Source organism: Dunckerocampus dactyliophorus, chromosome 8, assembly GCF_027744805.1.
Source record: "Dunckerocampus dactyliophorus isolate RoL2022-P2 chromosome 8, RoL_Ddac_1.1, whole genome shotgun sequence".
Classification (NCBI taxonomy): Eukaryota; Metazoa; Chordata; class Actinopteri; order Syngnathiformes; family Syngnathidae; genus Dunckerocampus; species Dunckerocampus dactyliophorus.
The window spans coordinates 22,333,134-22,345,721 of NC_072826.1; the positions used below are offsets into that span (position 1 = coordinate 22,333,134).

The following is a 12,588-nucleotide window of genomic DNA, read 5'->3' on the forward strand; positions in this document are numbered from 1 at the left end:
AAGTTGGTTCTGGGAAATGTAGTTTATTTGTGAGTTGAAGGCCAGACCAGGAGATCAAACTTTGACTTCATTTCCCACAATTCTTACAACCTTACTTTCCTTTTACGTCACCACATCCGCGTTCAAAGTCACAGTCGACGTTTTCACTTCTTTTTATTATTTTTTGAATTTGTCGGCTACTTGAACATAATAATAGAATTGTTTTCTTAGATAATGGAAGTACATTGGCATGACTGTCTATTGTCATCCCTCAGTGTGAACTAAAGCACAAGAGTCGCAATAGTTGTACGTATGTGGTAGTATTGTTTGTAGCCATGTACACGTTATTATCAGGCTTGTATAAATACATGTTCCAAAAGGACGAATACTGCATTTTAATCCTGGGACTGGATAACGCTGGGAAGACGGTGAGTTAACATCCACTTTTATTGTAATGTAATCACATTAGTTAAATTTAGGCCTGTAATCCTATGATGCACTTTTAGTTCTGTTAAAGATGTTTTAATGACAGTAATTTAAACATTCAGCTCACCAATACTACCGTTGTACTGTTCTCCTCTTGCCAAATGTTGGAATATACTGTTGTCCTGTCAATATTTTATATGTATTATACAGCTCTACAGTTACACAAACTACAATACATTCAACATTAAATTCAACATTAAAGTGGAACTACAAAGCGTACAATGTACGGTATTGCATGACGTGAGGCATTTGCCCCTTATTTATTTTCATTTATTGAATGTCCACTGGATGTCATGTATATCAAATACATAATAAATATGTAAACGTTGTCTTTCCAGACTTTTCTGGAACAAACCAAAACAAAGTTCAGCAAGAACTACAAGGGGATGAATTTGTCCAAGATCACAACCACGGTTGGGCTGAACAGTAAGTGTCTTATTGTACTTCACATATAAATATAAGTCATTCAGAAGATGCATTCAAGGGTGTTGTGATGATATTTAGTCGGGGTGTAATGATTTGTTTTAATAACGATTCGATTCGTATCACAATTTATGGTTGCCGATACGATTCAAGGACGATATTGGTTCATTTAGTTACTGAAATGATTCAGTCACTTTAAATCGATTCAGAATTTTTTTTTTGACAAAAATTCAACCAGTGTGAAATAAATACCTGGATACTGGACAGTGCAGGAGAAGTTTCCTAGATTCACGTTGTTTTTTGTAAGGGAATCAGGTATAAATGATTAATAATGCTGACATACTGAAGAATAAATGGTCAATGAGTACAAAAAATGAGTTAAAAATGCAGTACAAAATCAGGATGAACAGGGGGTGGTATCGCTTGCCATGATGAATTATTTACTTTAAATAGTGCAATCCAAACCTGCACTTTGCACCCTAAGGTGAGGGACGTTATGCAAATTCCTCATTGTATGGTATCTTAAATTAGGTGATGAAACTTTCTTTGCTTTTTTTGACCTGATAATCCTCCTGATCAGAGCAGCCATTTGACAGAATGGTGCAGCATCTAGCAGGAATACATAAATGACAGAAGTTTTGCAGCACACATATGTTAGGAATGTTACAAAATTTTGAAATATGTAAAATCAAGTCTGTTATGAATTATTTCGGATAAAACATGACCTGAACTTTAATTTGATACCTCATTCACTTCTCTACCCCAAGTATTAAAGACGTTAACGCAAATTTCATACCGGAAAATAGTGTCTTTGGGTCCCATTGCTTTAATATTGAGTCAAGACAAAAGCTGTGATCAACCCATGGACCTTGGCAAGTACAACCGTACTACAAAATATATCATAACTTTAGGCAGTGACATTTGTTTTAAAAGTCAACAGAGTAGCCATTTACATTTTTTTGATAATAAAGTCCAGGGAAGAAAATCAAGTGTCATAAACGCTGCAGCCGCACGCTGTATTTGTTTCCACGCCGCAGTGCTAATTGCTTGACACTGTAATTCCGGGGCAAAATTAACATATTTCTCATGATGAGATATTAATTACATTTTATCTGCAGATAGATATTAAAAGTGAATTTATATCCTACATACCTCTTATTTTGTCCTGAAGCTCCGATCCATGAGTTTGAAAGGCTGAAAGTTGGACTTAACTTTTCTGTATACGAATGGAAAATGCACCCGATATGGAAAAAAAATTGCATTTTTAAGGATGTCCCCACGGAATCTCTTAATCAAGCGCACACACACAGTGTTAGATTTTTGCATCGCTAAAATACCGGGATTGTATTTGTAACATTCCGACATATATGTTTTGACCTGACCACGCCGCGCTGGGTGATGTCTGTAAGCGTCACTGCTACTGCACCGTAAACTACCGTCCAGAGGCGTACAATATGTCCTTACTTTATACACTGTCCCCACAAATGTCACTTAAAAGGCGTTTCAAATAAGGCCAGATGAGTTAAATATGAATACTGAATAAAATTAATGAACTGACCAAAAGAAGAAGCAGCGAATGAACGGTATTTCACAGGTCCACTACAACTCCCATGACCACCACATACCCGGAAGACAATGACGTCACCGACAGGCAGACTATAATGAACGTCTTCATCATTAAAAGTGCTAAAAAAAAAAGCACATCCATATCAAGTATACCGTGCTTAAATCCAATGATTCATTTCCTAGTATCGATTCAACCGATTACCTTTTAAACGATGTTAGATTGATATATATGTTGTCCTGAATGCAAACTTGAGAACCCAGGTCGATGTAGTTGAATCGTAGGAATATAAATCGGTGCATCGATGTAGTGAATGAATCGTTACACCCCTAATATTTAGTATTCCACACGTGTCACTACATGTCAGTAATGTTACATTGATGAGACAATAGCCACCGCACGAAGGACTGTACAGAACGGCCAGTAAAAAAAAAAAAGAACAACAATTAACTGTATTGTTCTGCGAGACGCCGCACGGTGGTCTAGTGGTTAGCACGCTGGCCAACACAGTAACAGCTTGGAGATTGGGAAGATCTGGGTTCGATTCTCCCCTGGGCATTTCTGTGTGGAGTTTGCATGTTCTCCCCGTGTGCACGTGGGTTTTCTCCGGGTACTCCGGCTTCCTCCCACATTCCAAAAACATGCAGGTGAGGTTAATTGGAGACTCTAAATTGTTCATAGGTATGAATGTGAGTGTGAATGGTTGTTTGTCTATATGTGCCCTGCGATTGGCTGGCGACCAGTCCAGGGTGTACCCCGCCTGTCGCCCGAAGTCAGCTGGGATAGGCTCCAGCATGCCCCCGCGACCCTAATGAGGAAGAAGCGGTATAGAAAGTGGATGGATGGATGGATGTTCTGCGAGACACACAAACACTAGATTTGATCGCTGGAACAACAGGCTTTTATTGTAGGTCTGAATTAAACAGTATTTAGAAGGTGGTAAACGAGTTTTCTAAGCTCTCTACATGAAAATATTCCATTTATAAATAAGGAATCCTACTTTGTGGAAATTCACTAATCACGGTTGCGTCTGGAACAAACTGCCGTAATTTCCGGTGTATAAGCTGCTACTTTTTTCCCCTCATACTTCGAACCCTGCGGCTTGTACAATGATGTGGCTAATTTATGGCTAACAACTACGTTTCCCATGATGTTTAGAGTGTAGCTTCAGGAAGTAGTGACGGGGACGAGTGAAAGAAAGTATCACGTTTTGAAGTCTTATGCAGCGATCTCTGACACATTAAGTTTGATCCAATGTGTAAATACTACAGCTTCGGTTTGGACTACTCAGGCCAACCCGAAAGGCTGGAATGAATGAAGAGGATAGCTCAAGGTAAAGGGCTAATTTGGGGATTTGCTAATAAACGAAGAGCGCAACAAATGAAAGAGAAAGAGAGAGAGACTGACAAAGTGTATAATGAAGGAATTGTGAGGCTGTTCAATTGTGATGCTTGTCAAGACGACTTGAATGGATTTAGTTCCCAGGAGGAGGAGGAGGACGGCGCTAAATGAATTTTCTGGTAGGCTACTGTTTAACTGGCCAAGTTACACTCACTGTTCGGCACTGTTTGGAAAAAAGCATTTATTTAATCAAAAGTTAAAAAACATTTTTCTGTGTACTAAATACCCCATGTTACAACACGGACACCTGCGGCTTATAAACAGGTGCATGTACAAATCTTTTTTTCTCTTTAAATTATTGGGTGCGGCTTACATACCGGAAATTTCAGTAACCACAACAAAAGAGGAATTACTGTTTACAAATGATGACCGATTTAGGATGAATAAGATGTGTTTTCTGTGACAAAAACGGCCTATTTTTGGAGAAATAGATACATTTTAAACAAAAAATGTGCTAATTTGCGGGGCAGTGAATGTGCAGGGGTCCGCTGTTTGTCTGTATTCACTTATATTACAATGGCAACGTTTCCTTCTTTGCTACTGTCATCTTTTCCAGTTGGTACAATTGATGTGGGGAAAGCGCGTCTCATGTTCTGGGATCTGGGAGGCCAAGAAGAGCTTCAGTCTCTGTGGGACAAAGTAAGTACATTTGAAGTATTACTGCTAGTATCTATGTTATAATACAGATCAAAGACAATCTTTTAGTTGACGTGATGATTGTACAGACAAAGTTTTGATATCCTCCTCTTTTGTTTGTTTGATGACTACACTTCTTGGCCCCTCAGTGTGGCTGGAAGAGGTGGACTCGTGCACTTGACCATTGCTAGTATGCGAGCACAACTGATAAAACATGTACTAGTGATCCAGTGTTGTATGTACCTAAAGGAGTTGGGTACAGTGTTGTACTTGCATGGACGTAGATGAAGTAATCATCAGTTGTGACATATTGCATTGTAGTACTATGCAGAGTCGCATGGAGTTATCTACGTCATCGACTCCACTGATGAAGCACGTCTTTCTGAATCCAAGGACGCCTTTGGTGAGTACTACTTTTACGTTGGCGTACTGTTCGTTCACCAAATGCAGTCAAACCAACGTTCACTTGCACCGACAAATGTTGGACTTAATGCTAGGAAGCTGAAATACAGTACTCCCTTGTTTATTGCAATTAATTGGTTAACTCTGGAAGAGGTTTTCCTCCAGGATATCTCTGTACTTGGCCGCATTCATCTTTCCTTCAATTGCAACCAGTCGTCCTGTTCCTGCAGCTGAAAAACACCCCACAACGTGATGCTCCCACCACCATGTTTCACTGTAGGGATTGTATTGGGCAGGTGATGAGCACATACCGCTTAGAATTAACACCAAAAAGTTCAATCTTCTTCAATCTCAATCTCAGAGAATCTTCTTTTTCATAGTGTGGGAGTCCTTCATGTGTTTTTTCATGTGTCTTAAACTGAGGAGAGGCTTCCGCTGGGCCACTCTGCCAAAAAGCCCCGACTGGTGGAGGGCTGCAGTGATAGTTGACTTTGTGGAACTTTCTCCCATCTCCCTACTGCATCTCTGGAGCTTAGCCACAGTGATCTTTGGGTTCTTCTTTACCTCTCCTACCAAGGCTCTTCTCCCACGATTGCTCAGTTTGGCTGGACGGCCAGGTCTAGGCAGAGTTGTGGTCCTCCCAAACTTCTTCCATTTGAGGATTATGGAGGCCACTGTGCTCTTAGGAACCTTGAGTGCTGCAGAAATTATTTTGTAACCTTGGCCAGATCTGTGCTTTGCCACAATTCTGTCTCTGAGCTCCTTGGGCAGTTCCTTCGACCACATGACTCTCTTTTGCTCTGACATGCACTGTGAGCTGTAAGGTCTTATATAGACAGGTGTGTGCCTTTCCTAATCAAGTCCCATCAGTTTAATTAAACACTTTATTGGACTCCAATAAAGGAGAAGAACCATCTCAAGGAGGATCAGAAGAAATGGACAGCTTGTGAGTTAAATATGAACGTCGCTGAAAAGGGTCTGAATACTTATGACTATGTGATATTTCAGTTTTTCTTTTTTAATAAATTTGCAAAAAATTTCTACATTTCTGTTTTTTGTCTGTCAAGATGGGGTGCTGAGTGTACATTAATGAGAAATAAAATAAACTTTTTTGATTTTGGCAAATGGCTGCAATGACACAGAGTGAAAAATTTCAAGGGGTCTCAATACTTTCCGTACGCACTGTATATTTGCCTTTTACTTTATTTAGCCATTTTTATGCTTGAAAATGATTAATTTAGGCGAAAAATACACAACAGTTGCTTAAATATGCACATTTTTTTCCTGTAAAGTCGTATTCAACCACGAAACAGCATGATTTATGAATATATAGTCAAACCTCTTAGCGGCCACCTGTATAGAACGGCCACTGAAAAAATCCCCCGCAGAATATTTGCGTGCTGTGGACCCTGTGTATAGCGGTCACCTCGCTAACGCGGCCAGCGGCCACCCATTTTGTATCCCTTGGTCAATATCTGACCGCATATAGCGGCCAAAATGCCGACTCCAGCAGAAGCTTCACGCACGAAAAAGTTTCGTTTCTTAAGCAATGAAGCCGTCGTGTGTAGACTTTAATTACTGAGTCATAGCTCAGTCACAATCATTCACAAGATCCACACAAACTGTCAGTTGTTCGACATAAAATAAAGCCGTCTTCTTTGGAGCTTGTTGCAGACGGTGACACCGTTTATTTCCTGGTGTGAGACAATGTGCACTGGTCAATACTGTAATGCCCCTTGTTGTTGGGAAGGAGAGACTCACGTCGCCGATGCACTTTATCACTTTATTAACATCGGAGAACACTGCAGGACTTTACATCCACGCCAACATCCACACACTTCCCAACTCTCTCGACACTCACAGCTAGCACTTAGCCTAGCTTTCCTGCTCGTGACGTCGCACCGTCACTTCCGTATATTTAGCCCACGAGTAAGATTTCTTCAAATTTTCTTCAAAAAAGTTTAAGATCAGCCAATCAAATCCAAATTCAAAAACAAAATATTAAAAACAAACATAAAAGACAATACAGTACTAGCACATCTTTGTTCTGTGGGTGGTGTACAATGACAAGCCTAGTCGTTATTTACAACTTTTATCCGCAGTCCCACAGTGCCCTCTACTGGTCAACCTGTCTATAACGGCCACCTGCCTATAGCGGCCACTTTTGCCGTCTCCCTTTAGTGGCCGCTATAGACAGGTTTGACTGTATTTTGAAAAAACAGTGATAGTGAAGCCGTGAAAGTGCAAAGTGTCGAGGGATTACTGTATTTCCCAAAGTACTTTTGTGTGACAGCGTTGGTGGATTGATTGTGTTGTTAATTAAAATGGAGCTATCATTCAATGTGTTGACTTGATGTAATCATGTAATAATAATCATGTGTAAAGGGTAGTGAACATTATAATTTATGTAGTATCACGTGTACTGCATTAGTCATATTTGAGCATTCAGTGAATTGTAAGAGTACAGTTATTCTGTCAATAATGACTTAATTGGTTCTTGTCCTCTCAGAGAAGATGATCAGCAGTGAGGTGTTAGAAGGGGTTCCCCTGCTGGTTCTGGCCAACAAACAAGACGTAGCGGTACTGTGGCAGTATTTCAAGTACACACTGTGTGGTATTTTTATCGCAGTTTGGCATGTGTGGTGTCTTCTACCAGAACTGTTTGTCAGTGGCTGACATCAAAACATCCTTCAGTGACTGCGCACCAAAGATTGGCAAGCGAGATTGTCTGGTCCAGCCATGTACAGCCCTCACGGGGTGAGTAGGTCTTACTAGAGTGTTTTACTGTGTTAATACTGCTCTTCAAAGTCAGGGTGGTGTTTTGCAGGGATGGAGTGAATGACGGCATTGAGTGGATGGTGAAATGTGTCATCAGGAACATTCACCGACCCCCCCGACAGAAGGACATCACATAGACAAGACCCCTCTCAGCACCATTTGGACCTTCTCATCAAGAATATGACTGGCAAGCTCTGACTCAGGGTGTGTTCACACAAAATGTCAAAAAAAGACTTTAGTCTGGTTTGCGTTCACACTTTTTGTCAGCGGACCAAATACTGCTCAGTCAAAACAAGTCAGGCCTCCACTGGACGATGTATGTGAGGTCCCACCTCACATGACGTCTTCACATACACTCAGAGGACTTTTCTTTGAACAGCAGAGGGAGACCCATCTCTCAGGTGGTCTGCCCCCACCCCAATCGCCCCCTCGGCCCTGGATGTGCGTTCACACTTGACCAAATGAACCGTACTAACACAGCAAATGAACTCTAGTCTGTTTTAACTGAACACACCCCAAATTTCTTCTGTCTGCATTATGTCATCCTTAGGGAACGTCTGACTCTTTTTAGGATATTAACATCTTTCTCACCATTTTGAAAGCTCATTTTGCTACAGATAATCGTCATTGATCCTTCACTTGGAAGAATTCCATATCATTGCATTGTGCTTCAGACTCAATAAAAAGTACAATAGTTGTCTTAAAGGGAGTGTATGCAACGGTTCCGAGAGGTACCAATAGCACTATATCCCGCCTCTTCCTGCTTTGACGATGTAGGACGTAATGGGCGCACTAGTTATGTTTGGTGGTCATGATAGCGATTTGGCAAAGTTTAGCTACTAGATAAATGACTCCAAATTGTTGGTCTGTTTTCTGACACTACTTTTGTGTGTTTGTGTGTGTGTGTGCATGCGTTTGCGCTACGGACATATACTGTACGTGTCTACCAGACAGCGTGGGCCAAACAAACAAGTACAGTAATCTCCCATTTACAGTATGGCGGTTAATCAGTTCCAGACCCGACCGTGGTAGGTTAATTTATTTATAAATGTAACATTTTTGTAGTTAGAGCATAGAAAACCTGTTTATGACCTTCTAAATAGAGTTTTTAAGATTATTAGAGCCCTATGGACATTAAATAACACCCCTATAGTCAGCCTTACACTCCGATTACCCAATACTGTGTACATAATAGAAAATAATACATAATATAGACTCACACTTCTTGGCATTGGAAGAGTTTTGTTGTTTTTCTTCCTACCTGTTCTGTACAGTACTTCCTGCAGCGGCTATTGTCTCACTACTGTAACATCACTGACATCTAATGACCAGTGTCTTTGAATGCGTCTTCTTAATGTCTTATATTTGTATATTTTTATGTGTGAAATACTTAATTTAGGCAAAAAAGTACAATTTGCTTAAATGTATCAGTAAGCAAGCATGATGTCATGTTTGTATCCTTCCAAGTGCTGGAATCTCACTTCCACGTATTCGTTTTTGTCTATGACCTCTCAACTTGTGGAAATCGTCAAAAAATAAATTATTCAATTCGGTCACTTTTCCTGAGCAATCCAATTGTATTTTATGTATATACACTGCTCAAAAAAATAAAGGGAACACTCAATTCACACTCAGTCAAAACTGCAGCGCTGTTATTCAAACTGTCCACTTTGGAAGCAACACAGATTGACAACCAATTTCACATGCTGTTGAGCAAAGGAATAGACAACAGGTGGTGTCATTTTCCACTTCAATTTTGAGTGTGACTCCAAATCCAGACCTGCGTGGGTTAATAAATTTGATTTCAGTTGATAATTTGTGTGTGAATTTGTTGTCAGCACATTAAACTATGTAAAGACCAAAATATTTAATAACAATATTTCATTAATTTATCTAGGATCTAGGATGTGATATTTTGGTGTTCCTTTATTTTTTTGAGCAGTATATATACACAGACTTGACCAAAATCTTAAGACCAGTTGAAAAATTGCTAGGACTTGCACATTTGGATCTTAATGAGGTTTCAAGTAGAGCTACGATATGCAAAAACAAGAAGGGGGAGAGAGACAAAAAACATTTGGAACTTGTAATTTAAACAAAAAAAAACAAATTAAATAGGTTGTTTGTCACCTGATAAAATGTTTAAGACCACAGGCTATAAAAGCCAAAATCTGCTCAAAATTGGGAGCAGTAAGACAGTCATTTGAAATTTTTTCCTGATCCTGAGCATTATGGAACAAAAAAGTCAAGTGGTAGACCCAAAAAAAAATCACACCTGCGCTGAGCTGGAAGATCTGATTGGCAGTCCATCAAGACACAGGGCGACCCAAATTAAGGCCCTTACTGGTACCGACTGTACCGCAATAGCCATCAGACCGCATCTGCGGGAAAAGGGTTTAAAAAAACAAATTCTAAGACCTCGTCTCCTTCAATGCCACAAAACTGCCTGTTTAGACTTTCCCAGGGAGCATCAAACATGGGACATTGAAAGGTGGAAAAAAGTTTTATTCTCTAATGAGAAAAAATGTAACCTTGACGGTCCAGATGGCTTCCAACGTTACTGGCATGACAAGGAGATCCCACCTGAGATGTTTTCTACCTGGCACAGTGGAGGGGGGTCCATCATGATCTGTGATGCTTTTTCATTCAGTGGAACACTGGAGCTTCAGGTGGTGTAGGGTCGTCAAACGGCGGGTGCTTATGTGCAGATGTTGCAGCAGGCATCCCTCGTCTGTGGGTTTTTTTTTTTTTTTGACCAAGGACTTCTTCAGGGAGAATAACATCACTCTTTTGGACCATCCTGCATGTTCCCCTCATTTAAATCTCATAGAGAACATTTGGGGATGGATGGCAAGGTAAGTTTATAAAAATGGCCATCAGTTCCAGACAATTGATGACCTTCGTGAAGCGCTCTTCACCACTTGGAGCAATGTTCCCACTAGCCTCCTGGAAACACTCGCATCAAGCATGCCCAAACAAAATTTTGAAGTGATGAACAAGAATGTTGGAGCTACTCATTACTGAGTCTGACTGAGAACATTTGTTGTTGCAAATTGCAATTTTTGTAGCAATTTTTCAAATGGTTTTAAGATTTTGATCAGGTCTGTGTATATATACAGGTATATATAGATAGATAGATAGATAATGATTACTATTGCATATATATTTTTTCAAGTTTATTTCCTCTGGCTTTATGCTAAATTCAATACTCAATAAATTCCCATGATGCCATGCTGTAGTAAAATCAGTGCGGCCGACTGAAGGTGACATCATTGGTCCCCGTTAAATGCCCCGTTAGGCGACATGCGCTAACACGTGTTCTCGGGAGCTTTAAATGGTCCACGTGAAGTGCCATGCTTGACGAGGACAGTGAACATGTCCTTGTTGTTCTTTGAACTTTATTGAAATACAGTAAACATGTCGTCTACAAGCAGTGAAGAAGCCTGTTTTACTAATTGACGCATCTATATATTAGAATTATACACTGACGTTAGGCCAGTACCTTCATAGGCAAACTAACATCCAGCTATAAATTGAAGAGTTGCATGATAACAGGATGTATGGCTCAACGATGTCACACGAGAAGCACGCCGCGAATGCCGAAAGGCCGAGCGCAGTTGGAAGAAAGGTGGTCTGCAAGGTTCCTTTGAAACCCTCAAAGCCAGTTGGAGGCGTTATCGAAACATAGTGAAGGCTGAGAAAACAAAATACCTCTCAGATGTGATATAAAAAAATATGAACAACCCACGTGTTCTTTTTAAAACTATTGACTCTGTTTTAAATCCCACTCCATCCACGATACTGGAAGTCTCATCTGACACTTGTGAAAATTTCCTGCACTTTTTTAATAATAAGGTTGCGTCTATAGGAGCCAATATATCACCCCCCTCTTTTAATTTGTCTACAGTGACACAGTGCTCTAAAGTTTTTAATCAGTTTGAACCTGTGTCGCTGGCCTTCATTACCAAGGTAGTTGATGGTCTTAAGCCTTCTTCCTCTCCCATTGACCCACTCCCCTCTCGCTTTTTTAGGGAGGTGTGGGCAACTATTGGCCCCTATGTGTGTAATATCATCAACAGCAGCCTGTCCTCTGGTATTGTTCCTTCCTTTTGTAAAAAGGCTGCTGTTGAACCTTTGCTTAAAAAAACAGGTCTTGATCCTTCGATTTTATCAAATTATCGGCCCATTTCTAAACTACCTTTTATCGCAAAGATTTTAGAAAGAAGTGTTCTTGCACAGATGCAGCCTTTTTTAGATGAAAATGGGATTTTAGACACCTTCCAGTCAGGTTACAGCGCCTTTCATAGCACTGAGTCTGCACTTTTAAAGGTTTTTAATGACCTGTTTTTAATGACTGATACTGGTGGTTCAGCCATTTTAGTGCTTTTAGACCTGACTGCTGCCTTTGACACAGTGGACCACACTATTCTTTTATCTTGCTTGGAAAACTGTGTGGGTGTCAGGGGGACTGCCCTTGATTGGTTTAGGTCATACTTGTCAGGGAGATGCCTTACTGTGGGACTTGGTGACCTTGAATGTGGAGTCCCCCAGGGATCAATCCTGAGGCCCATCCTATTTGTTCTGTACCTAATCCCACTTAGCACAATTTTTAGAAAGCATGGCATCTCCTATCACTTTTATGCAGATGACTGCCAGATCTATTTACCAATCACAAGAAATGACGATGCCCCCCTGACTCGTGCTTTAGTGACGTCAAGGTCTGGTTGGCTCAAAATTTTTTAAAGCTCAATGAGGGGAAGACAGAAGTTATCATCCTTAATAATAATGACCCCCACTTGGACTTGGGTCCCATGAAAAACCATGTCAGTCCCACAGCCACCAGCCTTGGTGTCATCATTGATAGTGATTTTAAACTTAATAAACAAATCAATGCCGTTGTAAAATCTTGTTTTTGTCAT

General features: G+C 40.3%; 1 protein-coding gene across 1 annotated transcript; it reads left to right on the forward strand.

The window, feature by feature from the left end:
- Window positions 1–95: 95 nt before the first annotated feature.
- Window positions 96–9,233, forward strand: arfrp1 (ADP-ribosylation factor related protein 1). Its single transcript, XM_054783369.1, has 7 exons — window positions 96–407; window positions 804–891; window positions 4,410–4,492; window positions 4,811–4,892; window positions 7,401–7,471; window positions 7,548–7,648; window positions 7,719–9,233. Exons 1-7 carry the CDS (start codon window positions 315–317, stop codon window positions 7,804–7,806), a joined length of 606 nt encoding a protein of 201 aa, XP_054639344.1. The 5' UTR covers window positions 96–314; the 3' UTR covers window positions 7,807–9,233.
- Window positions 9,234–12,588: the final 3,355 nt, after the last annotated feature.

Bases quoted from the DNA above. Each gene is read 5' to 3' on its own strand.
- arfrp1 (XM_054783369.1), top strand. From the start codon at position 315: ATGTACACGTTATTATCAGGCTTGTATAAATACATGTTCCAAAAGGAC. The intron at 408-803 runs GTGAGTTAACAT...TTGTCTTTCCAG, and splicing joins TGGATAACGCTGGGAAGACG to ACTTTTCTGGAACAAACCAA. The intron at 7,649-7,718 runs GTGAGTAGGTCT...GGTGTTTTGCAG, and splicing joins CCATGTACAGCCCTCACGGG to GGATGGAGTGAATGACGGCA.